This window comes from Calidris pugnax, unplaced genomic scaffold (assembly GCF_001431845.1).
Source record: "Calidris pugnax isolate Ruff unplaced genomic scaffold, ASM143184v1 scaffold180, whole genome shotgun sequence".
NCBI classification, from domain to species: domain Eukaryota; kingdom Metazoa; phylum Chordata; class Aves; order Charadriiformes; family Scolopacidae; genus Calidris; species Calidris pugnax.
The window spans coordinates 539781-562450 of NW_015090916.1; the positions used below are offsets into that span (position 1 = coordinate 539781).

The following is a 22670-nucleotide window of genomic DNA, read 5'->3' on the forward strand; positions in this document are numbered from 1 at the left end:
CTCTGGGCTCCAGACAAGAAAATCCTCATTCTCCGGGACCGAGCGCTATCGGAAAAAGCCACAAGAGCTTAACACGGTGGTGTTAAACCTTCCTGTACAAAACCCTGCTAAGGCCGTAATTAAAAATTCATACGGGCCTTGGGGGAAGAATTTGCAGCTTATAAAGTAATTTACCTGCTATATTATGGGCAAGGTATTTTCTCGTCACTCTTCCTTCACGATTGGGCTGCTTTGGTGATTTTAACCTTCGCTCCAGACTTCCTGCTTTGCCAGCTTCAGAAGAGATTTTTTTTTTTTTTTTTTTTTTTTTTTCCAGCCCTACCTTTTGCTGAGGACGAGCAGAAAATGCTGCCCGCGCCGTGTCTCTGCCGCGGGGGTGGGAGCTGAAGGGCACCCCGGGGCATCCCCCTGCCCAGGGACACGGCTCCGCGCCACCGGCATCGCCCCCGGACGGGGAAAACCACTCCAGAGCTCTGAAAGCTCTTTGCTTACCACAGGGCGGGAGCAAAATTTGGGGAAAAAAAATGGTGAAATTCCTCCTGCCGTAGCAAAGGACTGTCATGTATAAGGTCATGGCTGCTTATACATGGCCCGCCCGGGCAGGGGGCAGGAGGCCAGGGCTCCCCAAAGGGATGGGAAATTAAAATCTGGGATGTTGACTTTGAGGGGGAAAGGGGCAGGGTGGGGGGGACAAGAAAAGGCATGGCAGAAAAAGGGTTTTCTTCCCAGGTTTGGTGGCAGCCTCTCGGAGACAGAGTTACTCTCCCGGCTCCGCCACCGTCTGCAGGGACCCGCGGTGCCACCAGCCCCGACGGCACCCTGACCCCAGGACGGGCAACCAGAGGGGCAAGGAGGGCTTAAGCTCGGGCAACCCGGCCCAGTTGGGGTGCAGCAGAAGCACAAGCCTTCCTGCTGGCCATGACCATGCTGTTATTGGAGTTCTGGCAATGAACAGTGCAGAGAAAGGAGAAAGTGCATCAGAAAATTTACAGTTAAGCTCTCATTTTTTTTTTTTCAACAAAAGAGTTAACAATGTTCGTGCTGTAAGTCACTCATGCATCGCTGCCGTCGCCTCCCTTCCAGGAGGAAACGGGAATGGCAGGGGCTTTGCTACCGCTGTGACATGCACACACATACAGGACTCCTTCCCCCCCAGTCCTCTAGGATACACTCCAAAAAATTAAATTACTCAAAATCCTTTCCCAGATTGAAGCATTGTGCTGGTTCCACACTAGCCTTACGTTTGTTTTCTTTGCTAGCAATCTCTTTTTTTTGGGTTCTTTTTTTTTTTTTTTTTTGTTCTTTTGTTTTGGTTTCACATTTTTTCTTCCCCCAATTCATTTAAAAAATCGTTTTTGGAGAAAATCCATTTGGCTGTAGTTCATGCCCATGCATTTCTAGTCATTCACAGACATGCTCACTCCCATCGGACATCGGTAAGAACAAATGGCCAACATACAGAAACACCTGGTGTACTCCATACACACTCCGGCAACACAAGCTTGGAAAGAAACCCCGAGTCTCCAGGGGAAAAGCAGCCCCGGGGGCTCGGGACGGACCGGATGGGTTTCAAGGCAGGAAAGTCTGTGGCAACTCATTTGGCCGGGCTGGCTCGTCATTTCAGCTGCCAGCCCCCCCCGGTCCCCAGCTGGAAATACTCAGAGGTGCTCCTTGAGGTCAAAACACGCTTTTTGTGGCTACTAAAACCAACAAAAGCCATGGGGAATTGCATTCAGGAAAGGGGGAAGGGCTGCCAGACTCCTGTCCCCCCCCTGCCCCACAGCTCCGTCGGCAGCGCCGATGCTCGGCCTCCCCACCTGCCCCCACCCAGGGATGAATAATTTGGGGTGTCAGAAAAGCCTCGCTGGGACACCCAGAAATGATGCTGGAGGTGCTGCCCGTGTCGGGGCCGCCCGGTCCTGCCCAAACCAGGCAGCAGCATCCGCACCCGCGCGCTGCCCGGGGCAAAAAAACCTCTTCTGTTTTCTGATGTTTCAGGCCACGCCATTCTTTTGCCTGCACCTTTTCTCAGCAAATTTTAGCACTAAAGGCAGAGCCCCTCGGTGGAACCGGAGCAGCAGAAGCTCTGGAGGCCCCCTGTCCCTGTGGCCACTGCTGAGCCCTGGCTACGGCCAAACCGCAGGGGTGAGGTGGGGATGGAGCTGGGTTCCTTTCAGCCTGAGCCCCGCGTCCCTCCCGCCCTTCCCAAGGGCTCCCAGACACTTCTAAGAGCAAAACACCCTGCTGGAACTTCGAAGGAGCAGTTGGACCCTGGACCACCTCAGCGAGTGCCACCGGGCAGACCTGCAGGTAATTACACTGGGCTACCATCTTCAGAAGCAGCTCCACAAGGCTCCCCCTGGCTTAATGGTGGGGTGATTAACATTTGGGGTGATTAACATTTTGCCTTCCTCTGACTTCCCCAAGCACCAGCAGAGTGGGTAGGACCTCGCTTGGGCTGTTATTGCCTTGCCCTGACGTTCATCATGGAACCTTGACATTAAACATGCGCAGGGAGATGGGGGATCCAGAGCGAACAGAAGAATGCCTGAAGGCTTTCAATTTTTATATCCAATGGGAAAATGTACCCAGGCAGGTAAGTTACCCGGGACCAGACCTGCACTGGATACGGGGCATCATAGTATCATAGAATGGTTTGGGTTGGAAGGGACCTTAAAGATCATCTAGTTCCAACCCCCTGCCCTGGGCAGGGACACCTCCCACTAGAGCGGGTTGCTCAAAGCCCCATCCAGCCTGGCCTTGAACCCCTCCAGGGATGGGGCATCCACAACTTCCCTGGGCAACCTGTTCCAGTTCCTCACCACCCTCACAGGAAAGAATTTCTTTCTGGTATCTAATCTACATCTCCCCTCTTCCAATTTAAAACCGTTGCCCCTTGTCCTGTCACTGCACTTCCTGACAAAGGGTCCCTCTCCTGCTCTCCTGGAGCTCCCCTTGGATATTGAAAGGCCACTATAAGGTCTCCCTGGAGCCTTCTCTTCGCTCCTGAACCCCGACTCTTCTCAGCCCTCCTCCTCCCATCACCCAACAGCCGCCCCGTGGGGAGCAGGCAGGGAAAAGGGGGTGTTCTGCTTTACAGACTTCCGTCAAGAACAGAACCACTCGGTTTATCAGAGTGAAAAGACACAAAAATAGCAAAACTCAAATATGGATTAGCCTTAATTAAAACTGTCAGAGGTTTCGGCTCTGTAGCTGAAAAGGGAGTTCGTGCCAAGATGCGGCATGCTCAGCTCCCAGCCCGGAGTGACTATTTAGGCTGGCTTTAAAAAATGTGGGCTGCTGAGGAAGCTGTCAAGCTGTTGGGGAGAGCGCCGGGAGCAGTGAGAAGGGCTGGTTCGCTAGACTGCTGCGCCGATAGCCAAGTGTTGCTCCTCCCGCAGAGCAGTAACGCAGCGCTGCCCTCCCCGAGCATCCCCGGGGCGGCCCCAGGCCGGACGCCCCCTCCTACAAACTCCCCACCAGAGGAAACAAAAAAAAAAAAAGCTCAACGTTTCCCTCGCCTCCCAAAACTCGAGATTTGGATTCCTATTTATTCCCCGTTTCCACGGGGACGGGGGGCCCGGCGCTCGCCTGGCACCGGAGCAACCGGCTGCGAAGCTCGCAGCAGAACTGACAAGCCCAGACAGACTTTCCAGCCTCAAAACCCATGTTATATTTATGAGATCAGTCCACCTGAAACCTGGTTTTCCCTTGAAGACTACGTTTCCCTTCTCAGCCTCCCCTTCCCAGGCTTGTCTTGCCACTCAGCAGCGCTGAGAAATAAGATAAACAGGAATGTGATACCAACCGTGAACTGCCGGTTCTGTCGTCGCCGTTGTGTCTACACACGGGAACAGAGGATTGGAGGAAGGGAAGAAACAGGAGGAACAGCATGCAAAAAAAGGGAAAATGGAAAAAATGGAACAGATAATATATGAGCAAGCTTTCAAAGAACATTGCGTGACAAGCAATAATAAAATGAAAGGCAAAAAGCATTTGAAGTGAGTTGCACTGTTTAGAAGACATGCCTCCAGTTCAAAAGCTATGAGCCTGAGGAAAACAGTAAATTTTGCTCTTTTTCCAGGACCTTGCCAGGACAATTACTGGTGGTTGCAAAGTCAGGGGAACAGGAGACGGGGGAGAACACCGACACCAACGCTTTAGTTGGCAAGGACCAAAACAGAAGCTCAAGACCAGGACAAAGAGCCAACACTCGGAACACAGCTTTTACGCATTCAAACATTGCCTCCACCAAAGGGCTAGTGGCCAGGGCCTGGTGCTTGCCCACATCTCCTCCTTCCTCTGCTGCGGGAGCCTCCGAACCCAGACTTTCAGAGGTGGCCAGCCAAGGCTACAATGAGAAATTGCACGTCTGGTTCTGAGGATGTGCATGGCCTTCGGCCTCGGCTACGGCGAGCCACGCACCCGTGAGATGCCCGGATTTCTCAGTGTAAAAAACATTGTTCCATCACGGGCAAAGGCAGGGGGGAGCGACCAGCCCCTCTATCGCAACAGGTAACTGGTGAACAGCTATTGCTCATTGAAATTTAGAGCTTTTTGGTCATCAGCCTGAAGCTGACTTCACTCCCTGTGGATTACACCTCACGGGACACCTCTGGGGGTGGTCGCCTTGCCAACGGAGGGACGCTTCATCTCATGGATCTTTGGAACTGGCAAGTTTAAAGGTTTTTCCTGACAGTGGCCTCAGTTATTTCCTCTACACTGATACGTCTAAATCCTGTTTTATCCCATTGTCCAAATTATGGGCTTATTTACTTGTAGAGACTCTTCAGTTTTGCTCTGGCTCTACGTGTTGGGTGATGCTGTTGCTTTAGGGGGATGGCTCCTCCCAACACAACCCTCACCGCGGGTCCCTGCCGGTGGCTTCGAGCCCCAGGGGAGCCCCGGTTCCCCCCAGTTCCCCCAGTTGGATGCAGGCAATGTTCCAATGAGTAAAAGGGCACGGGGACGTGCGGAGAAGCGCTCTCCCGCCTCGTTCTGCGGAGCAGCCCGGAGCTTGAGTTTTGTTGTTGCAAGAGCAGCCAGTTCCCATTGGCGTTTCCCCTCATTCCCGTGCTGCCCGGGGGGGCCGGGGGCCCGGACACCCCTCCGGTACCGACCCAGCAGTGGAACCAGCAGGACCCCGTCCCTGTGCAGCTGAGCTGGGGACAGCCCAGGTCTGACTTTCTGAAGCACCAGTGAGGACAAGGATCGTACGAGGAATACACAGTACTTACAGATACGAGGTCTACATGCTTTCATTACCAAAGCAAAACAAATAAACCCTGCGCAATTTAACAAACTGCACCCAGATTTGCATTAACAGGTTGTCAAGCCCTCGTTAGCCTGTTTCCACTGCCAACGGGTTCTTGTCTTGGCCATCAAATCTAAGGCACGCACCCCAGCGCTTGTTCTCCTGCCGGGGGCTGCGAGAGGGGCCCTCGGAGCGGGGAGGGGAACAAGAGCGGGGGCTGCTCTTGGGTTTCGGGCAGCGATCCCCCAACGGTGCCTCCTTTCAACCCAGCAAATGGTGGAGGGGAAAATGACGGTGAAGGTGGGGGGGGGAAAGTTGTTGTTTAGAAAGGGCTGGAAAACTGAGTATTAATTCCTGAGATAGCATCTTGGCATCTACCAATAGTCTCAATTTACTGTCTTCCTGTAATAAAAAAAGTTACGTCAGCTTTTACGCTAAATAGAGAATCTGCCGAAAGCAAACTGGGATTCACGTGCTGGAAGAGATATTAGTCAAGGAAGAGTGCAAACTGGACAGTGCAGCTCGCTTCCCCGGCTGGGGACAGAGACCCACAGGTTACACAAAATAAAGTTCTCAAGCGGTTGTAAGTGCGAACAAATATCCAAGTCAAACAACATGTTGGCTGCAGCTGGAATGACAAAGTTATGATTAGCAAATGGTTTGGATGGTTGCAGTAGGAAACACAGACCGGTTAAAGTTTAGCGGGAGTTTTCTGGAGGTCCGTTTCAGCCCCGGGGTCTTCCTCGAGAAGAAGGACCGCGTGCGCACAGAGTGCTCCGGAGAGGAATGATCCCACGTTAAAGCACAGCAAGGGTCGCCCCCACCACGGGGACACCCCCACCACAGGGACACCCCCACCACAGGGACACCCCCACGGCCCTCGCAGGGCACGAGGGAGAAAGGTCACGCTCGCTTCGGTAGGAAATTCATGAATTCAGGTAAAACTGCCCACGTCCCCAACCCCACGCACGGCAAGGAACGGCCCCGGCCCCGGCCCCGCGACGCTGCTGCTGGGACAACCCATCATTTTAAGATGGATGGGCTAACTTTAAGTGTCCTTCCTCGAATTCCAGGTGCCACTGAGGTACTGAATTCCATCGGCTTCTACCTCACTGCCAAGAAGAGCCACGTTTCTATGCTGGACCAGGCAGACATCACCCCAGAGATCAGACTTCTGCCCAGATCCTAGAAGAAAAATCACCACTTCTCCTCAAACAGGGACTGACAAGAAAGTCCTCGATCTGTGTCTGACCTCGCCAAGGCTGATGGAACCAGTGAAAGGCTCTGCCACCACCAAAAAGCCCCGTTCTGGTCCCGAGCAGCAGCCGCACAACCGCAGGCAGCCGATGGCCATCCTCTACAGCGACCGGCTGGTGCCCAAAGGGGCTGCTTCACAAGATGCAGCAAAGCAGGGGACGTAGAGAGCACAGGAACCAAGAGGCTCAATGTGGTACTCTCCATCTTAAGATAAAGACAAAAGGCCTCCCTTCCTGATCTTAATCTCTAAGACATCCAAACATGCTGTATGGGGAGCAGTAACACAACGCAACGGGCCTCCAAAACCTATGTGTAGATAAATTCGCCAGAGGACTGGTTTTTAATTAAAGAAGGTACCCGAGATTGGAGCCACCAGCCTCTCGAGAGCTGCACATTTCATTTCACGGTGATTTCTGGTCAGTTGGTCCTGGGCAGGGAGTTTTGCCCGGCCAGCTCTTGAGTGAAGACGCTGCCGCACGTCGTCCAGCGACGCAGACGGTGTCACCCACCAGCAACGACAACTCGGACAACACCCGAGTTTTAGGCACTCACCACGTCATCAGGCAGCTACACAAGCACACACACACACACACACATCTATACACGTATTTATAAAATCACTGCACGAAGGCAGCTGGGCCACACGTCGCTGAGTTACCAGCTCCATCGCGGTGCCGCCTCCTTTTTTCAAATGGATTCTCTCCAACTTCAAACTGTTTGCGGAGGGTGACAGACTGGGCCCTTTAAACTCGGCCGTAATTAGTCCGCAGCCTCAAACAGAACGAGCACGACGGAGGAATATTAAAACCCCGGCAGCGACACTGACTTGGCCAACTCGAGGGGCTGAGCTGCAGCCCCGCAGCTCAGAAACACAGCGACTGCACTGGGAGCTACAGCAGCACATCACCCCAAGAATGGAAAAACAGGGATTTAAAAAAAAAATAAATACTAAAAAGGTCTTAATAAGCATAGATATCCATGCTATATATGGCTTTTAAGATGCTTTCTGAACTGAAAACAGAAGGCTGACCTGGGGGAGCTCTTCTCCTTTCTGGTTTTCCCAACTGCCTGACATTTAGTGACCGGGGCGAGCGCGAGTCCCCTCACGCCGCTGCCTTAGGGAGCAGTGGGCAGTGTTATAAATGGGATTTCTGCTCTGTTTCGGGTCTTTGTGGGGAGTGAAAAGCCCTAGGGAGCTCCCCGTCCTTCCCGCGGGCCGTCAGCACATCGGGAGCGGCTGAGGGCAAAGGGGCTCCGCAAACCCCCAGCGTGGAAAAGCCCCGCAGCCCCCTCCCTCGTCAGAAGCTCCGGGGCAGGAGGGGTGAAGACGTCCCCTGCGTTACGATTCTGCACAACAACCCTCCGAGCAGCAGCCCTGGCTCTGCTGGAAGCCTTTGTGCCGGGGCACCCCGGAGACGGCGTGATTTGCCGACCAGATGTTCCACAAAAATCACGGCAATCTGTATGGAAGTTGTGTGCGACAGGAACAAAAATATTCCAAAATTAGTGCTGCGGCCCCTGCTATGCCTTTTAGTGGTTTTCCATAAGGGTCTGCTGGGATTTGGGGTTTATTTCAAGCCCAACCTCACGAACACTGCACCTGCCCACGGTTTCCTGCAGAAGCTCCCTCTGCCCTCGCTCTCCTCAACCCACACCTTTTCTGCCCAGAAAAATGATGGTTTCTGCAGCAGTTACGCGGCACCACCACCCGTGACACCAGGCGTGACAGCACCGTGTCCGCTGCTCACTGGACACGGTACTAAAAGACTGCATTTTATTTCATTTTATTTTCTGTAACGGGCCTGTCAGCTACTCTCTCTCCCTTTATTCCCTTTAATGCGGTCACATCCTGGATGAAAATGTCAGAAGAGTGCACTATCATCTTTAAATTAACTTGACATTTTACCGGGGACATGCAGAAGCTTCAGCGGAAATCAAAAGTTAAATAATAAATAATTTGGGGGAACAAATCCCTGGGCTGAGGCTCTGTTCGGTGGCACCAAGCGCAGGAGAAGCCTGGGGGCCTGCGTGGGCATCTCCCAGGGGGAAAATGGGGAGAAAAAGCTGTAAAAACACCCAGGTTGGAGCTGACCACCCCCCCGTGGTGGGTTTGGCTGGGGAACAAGCCGAGTGTTTCCTAATTATGATTAAACTCCACGTGAGCACCACCACCACCAGCATCACAAGCGACCTCAGTGACCAGAAGAAGCAAAGGCTGCGATTCTGTGGGTCCCAACACACTTCAGCGATGCCCCCGCTGCCCCCTCACCCCCCCAGACCCACCACAAGGTAATTTGGGCAAAGAATGACTTTTGTGGCATTCCTCCCACCTTTTGGGATTTCTGCTGGGACAAGCCCCATGTCCCTGGAGGTTTTTCACACAACCAGCTGCAGCTGGAACAGACCCAGCTTCTACTGCAGACCAAACCATCATTTCCCTCATTTCGAGGAAAATTTCCTAGCAAAAGTATTCATGCTTTGAAAAGCTGCTACGCCATTTCTCCTCAAGGACTTTGGATTGCTACACACCATGATTTCTCGGGATAGTCACACTCAGCATCCACGAGCAGCTCCTGCTTTGGGGCTGGCTGATTTCTCAACACCTTCTGCTCAAACAGAGCTCGCTTCCTCCTCTTTCTAAAAAAAAAACAAACACCCGAAAACCAAAAAAGCAGCCACAGCATCGGCTTGGTGCTTTCCAACCCAGCTCATCCAGAAGGCACAAGCATCCCTGGGAATTCTGAACCTAAAAAAATCCCATCCCTGTGATGTCTCAGCCCCCTGAACACACACACACACGGTAGAAGATACTTTAAGGGATCAGTGGGGTTTAAAATACGGTGTGAGATGGCATTAAAGAGAGCCCAGGCTGGAATCTGTCACCTCGCCACTGATCCTTGGCAGGGGGGGCAGCGGGGGCTTGGTGGGGGGGGGCAGCATCCCACGTGAGGCTGAAGTGCTGGTAACGCTCGTGTCACAGCCCCGAAATCCCCCCAAAACCTGTCCCAAGGCTCCTGTGGGACCCGTCTGTGGGGAACGGGTGAGAAAGGCAGATCTGCACCCACAAAGGAGGCTGCAGAAGGGGGGTGCGGGGGGGTCCGTGCCAAGCAGGACCAGAGGGCAGCAAGAGGATGCTCGGAAGGGCAGGCTGGAAAGCTCCACTCCCTGCCCCAAGACTTTGCTATTATTAAGAACCTTTATCTCCCCGGAAACAACAGCTGTCCAAAGCCAGTATTTCAAGGAACGACTCGAGGGGTAATTCAAATTATGCAGTTTGCTCTCTCCTGTATCATATTGTACATCTTAATGAACAAAGCCACAAGGACAATTTGAACTGATAAAAAAAAAAAAAAAAAGGGCTCGGCGGCGATAAGAGCCGAAACACCGCAGGACGGTCGGAATATCAATGGTGTTGGAGGGTGCAGGAGACAGATCAAGCTGTCACGCAGGAGATCCTGAGGAGCACCTACGCTGGAGCCGAGCACCAACGATGGGGGAAAAGCTTTAAAGGTCGGGCTGTTTTGGAAACTGTCGCTGCTCGGCTTTTCCTTCACCCAGAAAAAAGCAGAGGGCAGTTTTTCAGCCATCTGCCCCCAAACCTCCCTGCCCTAAAACCACTCCAGGGCTCAGCCTTTGTCGGGCAAGTCTCCTGGAGGATTTGGCCCTGGGCAAGCAAGAGGGGCCAGGAAAGGGACCCTTCGCTGGGGGAGGGACTGGGAGCACTGTCAGTGGGATAAGCCAGAGAAGCCTTTGGGATGGGGCTGCCCTTCCACGTCACGCTGGGACACATTTTGGGTAGAAACACCGTGGGCAAGCAGGGAAAAAAGGTCTCTGTCATCAGAACCTGCACAAAAGGGGTGACTGCCAGGCTCGCAGGGCGGCAAACGCAGCCCTTTCACGCTGTTCCCTTCAGAGTCTGAGCAGGGGAAAATGATTCCAGACCAAGTTATCTCCAATAACTCAAAAGGACTGCTTCCAAAAATGTAATTTCCTCGGGGCAGCTGCTAGAGATGACAGCAGACTAACAGCATGAGCTTCGGATGTAGAAACTGTGTCTGAGCAGGTCTCTCTCTCCCTTTTTTTTTAAATTAAAACAAGACAACTGCTTCTCAGCACTACTCTGTGGTTCCAGGGGACATGAACCAGACTAGTGTTATACAAGAAGCAGGGGGAAAAAGGCAAAGCAAAGCAGATTTCCAGTCCCCCTCACCCTGAGGAGCTGCTGACGGCAGCCCCCCCGCTCACCCCGGGGAGAAGGGACACCCCCTCTGCTGCCCAGCGCCGCAAGAGCATCTCAGCGCTTCGGTGACGATGGGAATTAAGGTATCAATTGTCTCTTGAGGCTTTCAAAAGTGTTTCAACACCACTATGCTATGTAATTCTAGAGATTATGTTAATTTGACCTAATTTTTCCCCGGCTCCAAAGTCTCTTAGCTATCGAAGAGCAAAAGTTCTGCCGCTTCGCACCGCCTGGTTGCTGGCTGGAAAACCTCAAACCAAGACACAAACACAGAAAGGAGGGAGGAGAGGCCTCAGCTGTTGGGTGTGGGAAGAGCTCAAAGAATTGTGGGCAGAAGATGGGAAGATGCACGTCAAGAAGATTCAGCGATAGCTCGGCGTCAGGAAAGAACACAAAAACTTCTCTTATCGGCGCTAACTCATCTTCTTCCTACAGACCCTGAGCAGCAACTGCTGGAATCAGTGAACAATATCACATTTTCATTACGTTTCCAGCCTCCTCAGCAGTTCAAAGCTCATACAGATGGGCACTGAGGTGATGATGGAGACCCATCTGCCAACAGGATCTCAGCAAGCTTTGAGTTTTAGCTCCCCCATCCCTGCAAACCAAGGTGTGAGAAAAACATGGGACAGCCCAGAAACGGCTGGGAAACATCACCCCAGAAGACCATCTGCCCTGGAGACCATCGGCCCTTCCCTTCCATGCCCAAAGCAAACCTGTGGGAGACTTCAGGAGGGATTCCTCACAGCTAGAGCCCCCCCAGCTGTAGCTGTGGGGCTGCTGGGCAGTTCCTGGGCATCACTGGCTCCTCAGCGAGGCAGAAACCCTCGGGATGGGGCCATCCCTGGACCATGTAACAGCAGCAGAAACGGGCTCGGGCAGGAGTGCTGGTGAGAGCCACTCCTCACTGTGAGAACTACTCACTGCTGTTCTTCTATTTAATAGGAAAAAAGCCAGAAAACTACTGCGGAGGAGAGCCTAGAAGCCACCGAAAATTCCCAAACAATTTTCAAGGCTTGTGGCAGAGGAGCAAAGAGCAAAACTGCTATTTTTGATGAGCTGCCCCTGCTCAGGAGCCGGTCCGTGGCGTTATCCCCACGACAACGACCCAGTTCCCAGGAAAAGGACCAGGATATTCTCAATGTTCTCAGGCACCGACAGCAACACACCGGGGTCAACCACGCACCAAGACAAGTTCTTCCCTTCAGCCTTCCAAACGTCACTGGAAGCATTAACTAATTACTGTAAACCCAAGGGAAACTGTACGTACGTCCATTTACACCCAGACACGCGGGCTCGAGCTTCTCTGCAAACGGCTCTGAGGGAGACTCTAATCAAGTCTGAAACCTACTGTGAAACGAAAGCTGGTTAAGGAAACGAGAGCAGAAACAAAGGAACAAACTGCAAAAACGGGGAAGAGATCCCGGCAGAGCGTCCCCAGCATCCACCCTGGGGCGCCTGGAGCTGGGTGCCACTGAAAACCACCTGGAGGGAGGAAGACGGGGAATGGCAGGGGCTGGAGAAGACGATGGTGGATGGTGGAGGGGTAAGGCACGTCGGCAGAGAGACCTCCCCTGCTCCTCCAAGCCCGTGGAGTCTGACTCGGCTGCAAAAACCTCAGGAGGAAAGAAGCCACGAAACACCCTGAGCAGGACAGTCAGAGTCAGCCCAGCAACCTCATAAAAGCAAATAAAAAGGTGAAAGCATTTACAGAGGGGATGGGTCACAGCAACAATAAAGAGGATGCCATTAGCCTCCCAACGGTCCGTTCTCACCTTCGCTTTGTCACCTCTACCTCAAAATAAAAAAAATAAATAAAGCAAGCAAAAGCAAAAGCACAAGCAGCAGTTGGAATAGAAAAGATCAGCGAAATGACAATGCAAATGATGACAAAGAAAGCAGAAGGGTCTGGCCCACGGGTGGAGAGAGTCGGGGCTCGTGAGGAGGTATGAGGGATGCGTGGGACAGAGAGAGGTGGTTCGCCATCGCCTGGTTGGGATTATTCACCTTTTCTCACAAGACAGGGAAAAACTCAAAATGCTAAAAGCCGGCTCCTCAAAAAAGGTCACTCTGACGGTGTCGGACCCACTAAAAACGACTGTTGGGGTTCACTCTTCGGGGGGAGCGGGTGGGGGTTCAGCACCAAGACAGACCAAACGCCCGGGTGGGAGAGAAAGCATCTCCCGTCACATCGGGGGAACTAAATTACCAAGGACCAAACTCTCTGCTCCCGAGTATGAATTGTTCAGAAATTGCTACCGATGGGGTTGAGGCTGAAACAACTGCCCGTATTAAATGAGCCATAGGGCTGTTTGTGTCCTTCCTTGGAACGCACCCAATATCAGCCACCAGGAACTGAATTAATTGCTTTTTCTGCCGCGGCAATTCCCGCCTTCCAGAAACACCTGCAGTAAGGACTACCCAACTTGTCGACCTGCTGGACCAGAACTTGCACAGTATGGGGGGGGGTGCATTTCATGTAAAAAAAAAAATATTTTGAGTGATTTGTTTGTTGTTTTTCCCCAGGCTTCACGCTCTGCTTATATACATAAAAGACAATAAACATTCAGGACATTTCCAATGGTTATGAAGGTACCGTACCTGTGATGGTGGTAGGGATGGTGGTGGTAGTGGTGGTGGTTGTTGTGGGAGGAGGGATAGTTGTGGGGGGATCTGGATAAAATATAAAAAGGAAAATAATAAAAAAGCAAATTAAGAAAAAAAACAAGCAGAACACAACAGCGGTCAATCGTGATCAGAGAAAACACAAGGACTGCAAAGAAGCAGCGCGGTTGGGGGGTGCCCTTCCTCCTCCGCAGCCAGGCGGGGGCTGCCCGGCCCCGGGGACAAATCTGGCCCCCAAACTCCTCCCCCCCTTCTGGCCCTCTACGGTGCTAAAACAAATTAAAAAAAACAAACCAAACAAACAAATAAAACCCAGCATAAATTAGTCAATGAGAGAGAGAGAAATGGAATGGGAGAGGCATAATTAAAATAAACTGCACGCTTTCCACAACAAAAAGAACAGTTCACGGGTACAAGGAGAGACACAGCGGTGCGTGGCTGATCCCCACGGGGGGGGTGAGACCCCCGGGGGGGGTTCGGGGGGGTCTCGCTAAGCTCCACGGGACGATACCCACCGCCCGGGGGGGCACCACGCTCTGCCCGGGGCCCTGGACCTGCCTCCCTCAACGCCCGGCAGCGGGGTGTTAAAAACTACTTGCAAGACAGTAAGAAATACAAAGAAATGAGAGCATCGTTACTAAATACCAATTTCGAGCTATGAAGGATTTTAGCAAGATCTTCTAATTAAAAAAAAAAAAAAAAAAAAAAACAGTATTTTCCTGACAATTTCCATTGAACACTCCTGGTTTTGCTACTGGGGCTTCGTTAATGAGAAACCCAGACCTGGGGATGCTCCTCCTTGTGACTGAACCCCTTCTGACCTACGTGACCCTCTGAGACCCAAACGCTGCCCCTCTTGGGGCATTCCTGTTACAGACAGGGACACGTCCTCAGCAAAACTACCGGGCAGGAGAAGGTAGATGTGAGAAGATGTAAAAGAAAAAAAAAAAAAAAATCTGTATCAATGCCCAGATGATCAAACTGAATGCACTAAGTAGTCGGGAAGACTTTGAACTACGGCTTCATTCGGCAATAATAGAGCATGAAACATTTCACGGGCTTTTGATTTTAGGTTTCCTCTGTAGCACGTCAACTTCTCGTCACTGACACATCTGCTGCTCTTTTATCTCCAAGCGAGCTCTCTCAGATTCCCTAATTAATCCAGCCGAACTTTAATTATATGCTGCACCTTTACTATATTCCATACAACTTCCCGAAAGTTCCAAAACATCACCTCGGAGTTCGCTTGGCCGTGGAACACTTGTTTTTGGTGAAATTCTAAGCGGTTATTGCCCTTCCCCTGTCCCCAAGCCCCCCAGTCCCTGCGCCTGGGCTCCTCGCTCACCCACAACTCACACGTGTCCCCCGGAGCTGCAGGACCGACACGGCTGGAGCTCGGCAGAACCTGGGGATGAAACTCCCCGGTTTCCACCAAACGGCGCGGGGACGATGCTGGGCAAGAGCAGAGTCCTCCTCCACGCAATAAAATAAAAAAATAAAAGCCTTTGTGCTAATTGCGCTGGAAGTTTCTAGCAAAAGCGTCTGCCCGCTCCCATTGGGGGGGGGGGAGGCGTGAAAGGGATTTTAAAAATAAAGGTGTTTTTGGTGCCAATGTGACTAGACCTCCTCCCGGCGCGGGTGCGTCAGAGGGAGCGTGTTAAGCACAGGGGCTGCTCCCCGACGACACCCCGGCTCCACAGCACCCCGGTGCCCACCTTAAGGTGATCCGGGGGAGCTCCTCCAGCCCCGTCTCCAGCCCCGTCCTCCTACCAGCTCCCACCCAGTGCCTCCAGAGACGTGTCTCCACAGACAAATTGCAGTGGGGACAGAGTACCTGCTGCCTTTGGTGGGGAAAGGGGCCCGGGGCTGGAGATGTACGGGCGAGAGCGGGACGCTGGGTCCTGCAGGGACACCCCGAGATGGTTCTGCACCAGGACAATGGTTCTGTACCTCCAGACGATGGCCACAGCCCAACTGCTTCCTTCACACCGACACCTCTGGATCTCTCCCTTTTAAATTCCAGATTAAGAGGATTCTTTACGCTGCCCAGAGGGCCGGATCCTAGCGGGATGCTCCAAAACGTGCAGAAACTGGATGTGATGAGATGTGAAACCACCACCTGCCCACCAGCTCCTGGCAGACCACGAAAAGCCCTCCCCTACACGGCCAGAACGTCTGCTGGATGCTTGAACTGGAGTCCACGGGTCTACATCCCCTGGGAACCTGCATCTCTGTTAAAATATGGGTGTCTCGGGTCCCCTCCTGTGGATTTAATCCCGGGGGGAGCAGCTCTGAGCGAGTCCCGAGCGGTCCAGTTCTCACCCACATCCAAAATGCAGGATAATTAACAATGTGAGAGCTCGTATGAGCTGTAAATCCCGGGTGAGCAGCGCTGGTGAGGGTTGATCTAGTGCTCACTTGGGCCAAAGCAGGTCCATAAAACCCTACAAGGAGTGAAATCAGCTCATCTACCACCCCTTTCCAGCAGTAGCCTGGAAAATTTAGCCACATTTTGAATCTCCCGGGGAACTGCTCGCCTCCTATTTCAACTTCTTTATTGCCTCTCCACAACAGCAGGAGTTTCTTTAAACACCGATGTAAACCAGGTTTTCCCCATGAGCACACAAATGACTCCATCATAAATGCGTATCTGACTTCACTGGGTGAACTGGAGGGTTTTGGAGCCAGAGGCACCAGAAAACTACCCGCAGGATGGGGGGGAGGAGTTCAGTTTCAGCTCAAAGCTGCAGTTTGGGTATTATCTGCAAATCTTGGGGCAGGTTTCTAAGACTGGGCTTAAAAGGGCTCCCGTGGGAGCGGCACGTGGGCAGGAGATGTCACCATTTATCTGGAGCTGAGCGAGTCCGAGGGAATTTGGGCTGCAGAGCTTCCAGCAGCCGCTGCACGGAATGAGCCTCAGGCCAAGGGAAGGGGCTGTCCCACCCCAGGGACAGGACTGTCCCACCCCAGGGACAGGCAGAGACCCCCACAAGCTCTGCCCGGCCACACGATCACCACCCTTAGCAGAGAAACCTTCAAGAGACAGCCCCGGGGAGCTGCTCATCATGGAACTGGGGCCTCCTGAACCCTCATGATACGCAACGCCTCGTGAGAGGAGCACGGGGATTAAAGCAATAGCAAAACAACGCGGAGGAACTGAAAAATTAAAGGAGGTCCTTAATAGCACTTTAAAAAGATGCTGAGGCATGTTTTAGTGTCTGCTCAGCCACCACGGATAGGCTAAGACATCTCATTCCTCCAGTTTATTTACTGGTTTGTAATTACTCGGGGATGTTGGCTGACTCTTCCGTAATTTAGCTGGCTAATGAAAGACCTGGAACCCCCCCGCCCGGACCGTTGCCGAAGACACTGGAGGAGGTATTACAAAAAGGAAAAGAGGTTATCAGGCCAGAGAACTGCCCAGTTCTCCCCGTGCCCCTGCTCTGGCTTTTCCCTGGGCTCTTCCTGGCAGCCGGGAGCGCCGGGCGAGCCCCCCGCAGCGTCTGCTCCCCGAGCCCCGCGCACCGAGAGCCCCAGCAGCCAAAGAAAGGGTTTTCCAGCCCCTGCCCCGTCCCGCTGGAAGGCAGAGGTGGCGGGAGCCGCCGGGGAACCTTGCATTAAGCAAAACGTTAGGGTCTGTCAAAGCTTTCCGAGCGCGGGGTGTCGCAATGAGGTGTAAAGGAGTCTAGAAGAACGGTGGTTTTTCTCACGTACCGTATACAAACAGCATGTAATCCGCATGTGATTTCCCCACCGCGTTTGAAGCCTCACAGCGGTATGTACCATTATCTGTTTTGTTTAGGTTACTAATGAGAAGGTTTGAACCAGACACTACAACGTGTTGAGGCATCTCATCATCTACTCTTAACCACCTCATGTCCGTAGGCCTACAGAGGAGGGAGAAAAAGAAACAGTCACATTACTATTTTCCTATGGTAAAGATGGCATCTTCAATAGTTCATCCACAGACAGAAAGCCCAAACCAAGAAAAACTGTAAAGAAATAACACATACTTTTTTTTGCACTACTCAAGCCCAGACGCTGTCGGGCTTCCTCAATTTAAATTTATTTTAACCCAACAGGAAACTGTATCCAGACCTTAAATTTTCTGAAAACACTAATGCAAGCAGGAAGAAAGTTCATTAGTGGTTAATCATTCGCTTATTCAGAAAAACCTGAAACCTTTGAGGCTACGGACTCAAGCTGCGTCCACAGGGTGCTCAGAGTGCAGATCTGGACAGCAAGTGGCAGAACGAGGACGTTTTTGTCAAGTTTGAGCCATTCCCCAAGGCCACCAGCCCGGTGGTGGCCGTGCTGCTCCCTGAGAGCACTTCGGCTGCCAGAGAGAGGGTGGTCCTTCTCCTCTCCCCCATCCCACCTGGCACATCCCTCCCGCACCCCTTCGCCTGCAGAACCAGAGGGAAACGAGCCTGGTTTGGTAGAGCTGGTAAAGGAAGTGCTGCGGGGCTTGGGGGGTGGTGGGTTTTTTTTACAATATTATTATTACTATAGACTTTAGGCAGCAGCGAGGGGACAGATCAGCTGCAGGGGGGATGTGCTGGGAGCTCGTCCCGCCGGAGGTGTCCCACAGCTCGGGCTTTTCCTACCGTCCCACCAGTAGACTCCTGAACCTTCACCATCCCAGCCCCACAGCTAGAAGCTGGTGGGGCAGGGGATGCTGCTGCCGAGCTGGGTTTGGGCATGGGCTGGGTGGTCTCCTCCCTCCTTGCCCCCAACGCCCGAGCCACAGCCACGGGCAGCAGCGGCTCTTTAACCTCCACCAGGGTGGGGGGAAAGGGCTTCCACGCTCCGGGCTACGGTTTTCCAAAGGCTATTCCTGATTTTGGAGTCCCAGGTTTCCCACGCTGCCCGTTCCTCACCCTGGGGGTCCTCAAAGTGACCGTTTCCGTATCTTCCCACTTTTGGCATAGTCTTGGGGTTTTTGTGTCTAACCTAACAAAATACCCGTGTTAATACTGAAATAGAAATTTCTACTCTCTGGTCTTTTGTTTTCCTCCGAGCTTCCCTCCCCCAACGTTTACATTGCTCAATTTTGCAGAGCAATGATTTTGTTTAACTGGAGAAATGTCCCTGTTCGTTAAAAAACCTCTGTAAAGGATTTTGTGAAATCTTTCTCTCTTAAAAACACAGAGCTAAAGCCACAGCCCATTATTTCCCTGCGTATTTTCTTGGGCTCTGAGAGACACAGGTGAGGTGACCTACATAAGCCAATTCCTAGCACGTTACTGGCATCACCGTAACGCTAAGTGGCAGGCTGCGGGGAGATGCCTCTGTCTTATTTAACGTGTGTATGTCTTACTCATAGCCTGGAAGGAGAAAAAGTCAAGCAGCCTGTTCATTAAATTCCCAGGTGATGGCAAACGGGAGGAGGAACCCAAAGAGGCCCTGAGTGGGGAATCGATATTAAAATGGGATCTGGCAGGGGACGAGCTGGTCTCTAATGGGGGAAAGGAACCAGCCTCGTGCCCATAGGAAGAAACTGGGAAGGAGGAATCAGTAACTGGTTCTGGGGTGGCAGAGGAGGGGAGCACCCCAAGGCTCCTCGCTGCCCGGCGCTGACACCCTGCCTGCCGCTGCCAAACTGGGGGGCTCCCAGTTCACCCACACCCGCAGCGGCTCCTCCGCTCGGGGCACGCTACCGGGGAGACGCTGAGAGGCTGCGGGGATGTTTGCAGAGATCTTATGAACATGATGAAAATAAATAAATAAAAAAAACCAGGATAGTAAATACTTGACAGCCATAAATCCGAGTGGAAGAGAAAGTAGTTTTTAAAACGAAATAAAAAGTCGACAAAACTTAAATCAGAACAACGATGGAAGTGTGGAAGAAAATCTACCCTCCCTTGCCAGGATTTTCCTGACGCATCAATTTCTTCAACCCTATGAGACAGCCTGGAGGGCACGGGCGAGGAGAAGGAATCCAACTGGCAGTTCCTAAAAACCACACGGGGCACCAAGAGGGAGGACCACCACCGCCGGCCGACAGGAGCAGACAGACAGACGGCCTTACCTGGGGGCTCTCACTTCTACAGCTGCTCAACTCCCCAGTGTGACCGGGGTTCAGGATAACGGCCCCCACCGGGCACCCACGCCATTCCCTGGGGAAGAGGGTCCAGCTGGGGGAGTCCCTTCTGCACCCGAGGGCCTGGCGGCCTGGAAGAGCTCTCCTGGGAGCTCTTCCAGCAGGAATCCCGCAGCCACGGGTCAGACAGGAACAAACACACACCAAACTAAATGTTTTAAGTGTGCAGCGGGTGCAGGAAGCATCTCTCTCCCTCAGGCTGGGACACCGTCTTCGCAGCAGGGAATGGCACACGGGGTGTCTGCAGCAGCAGCCGAGGCCGAGCGAGGTCCCTGGGCTTTTGTGGCACGGTCCCGGCCCCTCGGGGCAACCTGCTCCATCCCGGGCAGTGGCCAACTTACTGTGGTTTTCCAAAAGCTGCGCAGGTCAGCTCCAGCGGCTCCCCTTCTCTCGTCAGGCCTTGCACCGGGTAATTCTGAGAGACCCGCACTTGAGGCTTATCTGCAGGACAAAAAACACGCTGTGGTGAACCCTCCCGTCACAGGGGCCCCAAGGCAGCCCCTCTATCCCTCCCCCTCTCCACAGGCAGCCCCCGAGCCGGGGATGGCATCCCACTGCCCCCCGTTTATCTCCCAACTGGCTCGGGCCCCAAGGAGCTCGTTCGCCTTCAGGCCGAGGTGAAGCCGGAGATATTTGTGGCGCTGGAAGTGATGGGTTTTATGGCGTGTCGTATATTACTGTAGGACAAGACGCGGCGCCCGCGCGTGTTAAAGGGTTGGGCTTTACAAGAGGCGCTGGAGAGAAACAGGGAGAGAAGCCACAGCCACGGCTGCTTCTGTTGAAACAACAGAAGATCTTATTTCCTCCCAACGAAGCTCTTCTAAATCCTAAAACAAACACAGAGAATTAAAGTGTTTACAGTTGGGGAGCCAGCTCAGAAACACCACTTCAGTAAGACCCTGCAGGAAAAAAAAAAAAAAGAAAAAAAAAAAGAGCCAAACTGCAAACCTGGAGTCCACAATTAAAAAATTCATTACCTCCTACAACTGAAACACAGATTAAAACCGCAATCTAAGCTGTAGCTAAAATGTTATCAGCGCAAGAAATCAATTCAACGCCACAAATGCCATTAAGCCATATATATTTTTCAGGAGTTTACTCAACTGTAAGGAACAAAGGCAGGCAAAAAATCAGTATGCATAAAGGTTGAAACCATTTAAATGTTTCTATTTCCTCTGAGAGTAACTGCTACCAAAAATATTGGCTTGCTGCATTTTATTAACTGTGTTTAACTCATTAACATGCTTCCTATGGAATAATAGAGATTAGAGGAAAAAAAAAAAAAAATCCGTGTCAGGATTTAACCAATTTAAACTCTCATAATTTTCAGTAATGGAATAAGCTACACGAGTAAATCCTCTCCTGAGATGACTATACCACAAACATTTTATAAACTAATCCCCGTTACAGATGCCTCTGGCAGCGTGGGCTCTGCTGCTGGAGGGGGGGCAGCGGGGGGGCGGTGATGCTTTGGGGGTGTCCCACGCCCCAGGATGAAAACACACCTAAGGCTTTGCACACACAAAATAAAGATGTGGAAGGGACCGGAATGTTCCAGCTGAGGAAGAAAAGGTCTGTGGCAGGAGGGTGAAGGAGCCTTCAACCCAGAGGGGTCCTGGCCAGAGGGGTCCTGGGGGGGGACAAACAGCAGCCACCCCCAGGGAAGCACAGAGGGTGCTAAAATACTGCACGGAGCTTGGTGTGAGCCCCCAGCGCTCACACACGGCCTAACGAGGGGCAGAGGAGTCACAGCCAGGATTAAGCAGCCAGTAAATCACGAGCAGCATCTTAAATGCTGGGCCCAGGCTCAGCGCCCCCCCCACTCACCATTCCCACCCCCCCGGCCATCTGCTCCCTGATTATTCCTTGCTTTGCGGTGGTACCCGAGCGCCCGCGCCAGCAATGGGGCTGCCCTTATCCCCCGCGTGGCACAAAACCTTTGTGGCCCCAGTGACAGGGGAACAGAACGGCGACAGCGCCCTGTGCCCAGAGAGCCCTGTGCCCAGAGATGCCCTGTGTCTGTAGAGCCCTGTGCCCGCAAACCCCTGTGCCTGCAGAGCCCCGTGCCTGCAGAGCCCCGTGCCCACAGATGCCCCGTGCCCACAGAGCCCCATACCCAGAGATGCCCTGTGCCCACAGAGCCCCATGCCCAGAGAGCTCTGTGCCCTGAGAGCCCCGTGTCCAGAGATGCCCCGTGCCCACAGAGCCCTGTGCCCAGAGATGCCCCATGCCTGCAGAGCCCCGTGCCCAGAGATGCCCCGTGCCCACAAAGCCCTGTGCCCAGAGATGCCCTGTGCCTGGAAAGCTCTGTGCCCACAGAGCCCCATGCCCAGAGAAGCCCTGTGCCCAGAGAGCCCCGTGCCCAGAGATGCCCTGTGCCCAGAGATGCCCCATGCCTGCAGAGCCCCGTGCCCAGAGATGCCCCGTGCCCACAAAGCCCTGTGCCCAGAGATGCCCTGTGCCTGGAAAGCTCTGTGCCCACAGAGCCCCATGCCCAGAGAAGCCCTGTGCCCAGAGAGCCCCGTGCCCAGAGATGCCCTGTGCCCAGAGATGCCCCATGCCTGCAGAGCCCCGTGCCCAGAGATGCCCCGTGCCCACAAAGCCCTGTGCCCAGAGATGCCCTGTGCCTGGAAAGCTCTGTGCCCACAGAGCCCCATGCCCAGAGAAGCCCTGTGCCCAGAGAGCCCCGTGCCCAGAGATGCCCTGTGCCCAGAGATGCCCCATGCCTGCAGAGCCCCGTGCCCAGAGATGCCCCGTGCCCAGAGATGCCCCGTGCCTGCAGAGCCCCATGCCCAGAGATGCCCTGTGCCCACAGAGCCCTGTGCCCACAGAGCCCCATGCCCAGAGATGCCCTGTGCCCAGAGAACCCCATGCCCAGAGATGCCCTGTGCCCGCAGAGCCCCATGCCCAGAGATGCCCCGTGCCCAGAGATGCCCCATGCCCAGAGAGCCCTGTGCCCACAGAGCCCCGTGCCCAGAGATGCCCCATGCCCAGAGAGCCCTGTGCCCACCGAGCCCCGCGCAGCAGCTCCTGCAGCCGCCTCTGCACCCCCAACTCCCTCCTGCTCCCATCAGAGAAGTGCTGGCATTCCTAATGAGCTGTTTACCAGCTGACAATTACTTATGGAAATGAGGAGGAAGGCGCTGAAGGCTCCCTGTACTGAGAAGGAACCCGGAGCAGCAGGAGGGAAG

The 22670-nt window shown here is 53.3% G+C and overlaps 1 protein-coding gene across 1 annotated transcript in view; it reads right to left on the reverse strand.

Annotated features, from left to right (window-relative positions):
* Positions 1-22670, reverse strand: part of CADM1 (cell adhesion molecule 1) — a 143324-nt gene that overhangs the window by 13711 nt on the left and 106943 nt on the right. The window contains exons 7-10 of the mRNA XM_014949513.1: positions 19821-19920; positions 17091-17263; positions 13353-13424; positions 3809-3841 (exon numbers count right to left, since the gene is read on the reverse strand). Of these exons, the coding sequence (XP_014804999.1) occupies positions 3809-3841; positions 13353-13424; positions 17091-17263; positions 19821-19920 (378 nt within the window). The remainder of the gene's footprint in view (positions 1-3808; positions 3842-13352; positions 13425-17090; positions 17264-19820; positions 19921-22670) is intronic.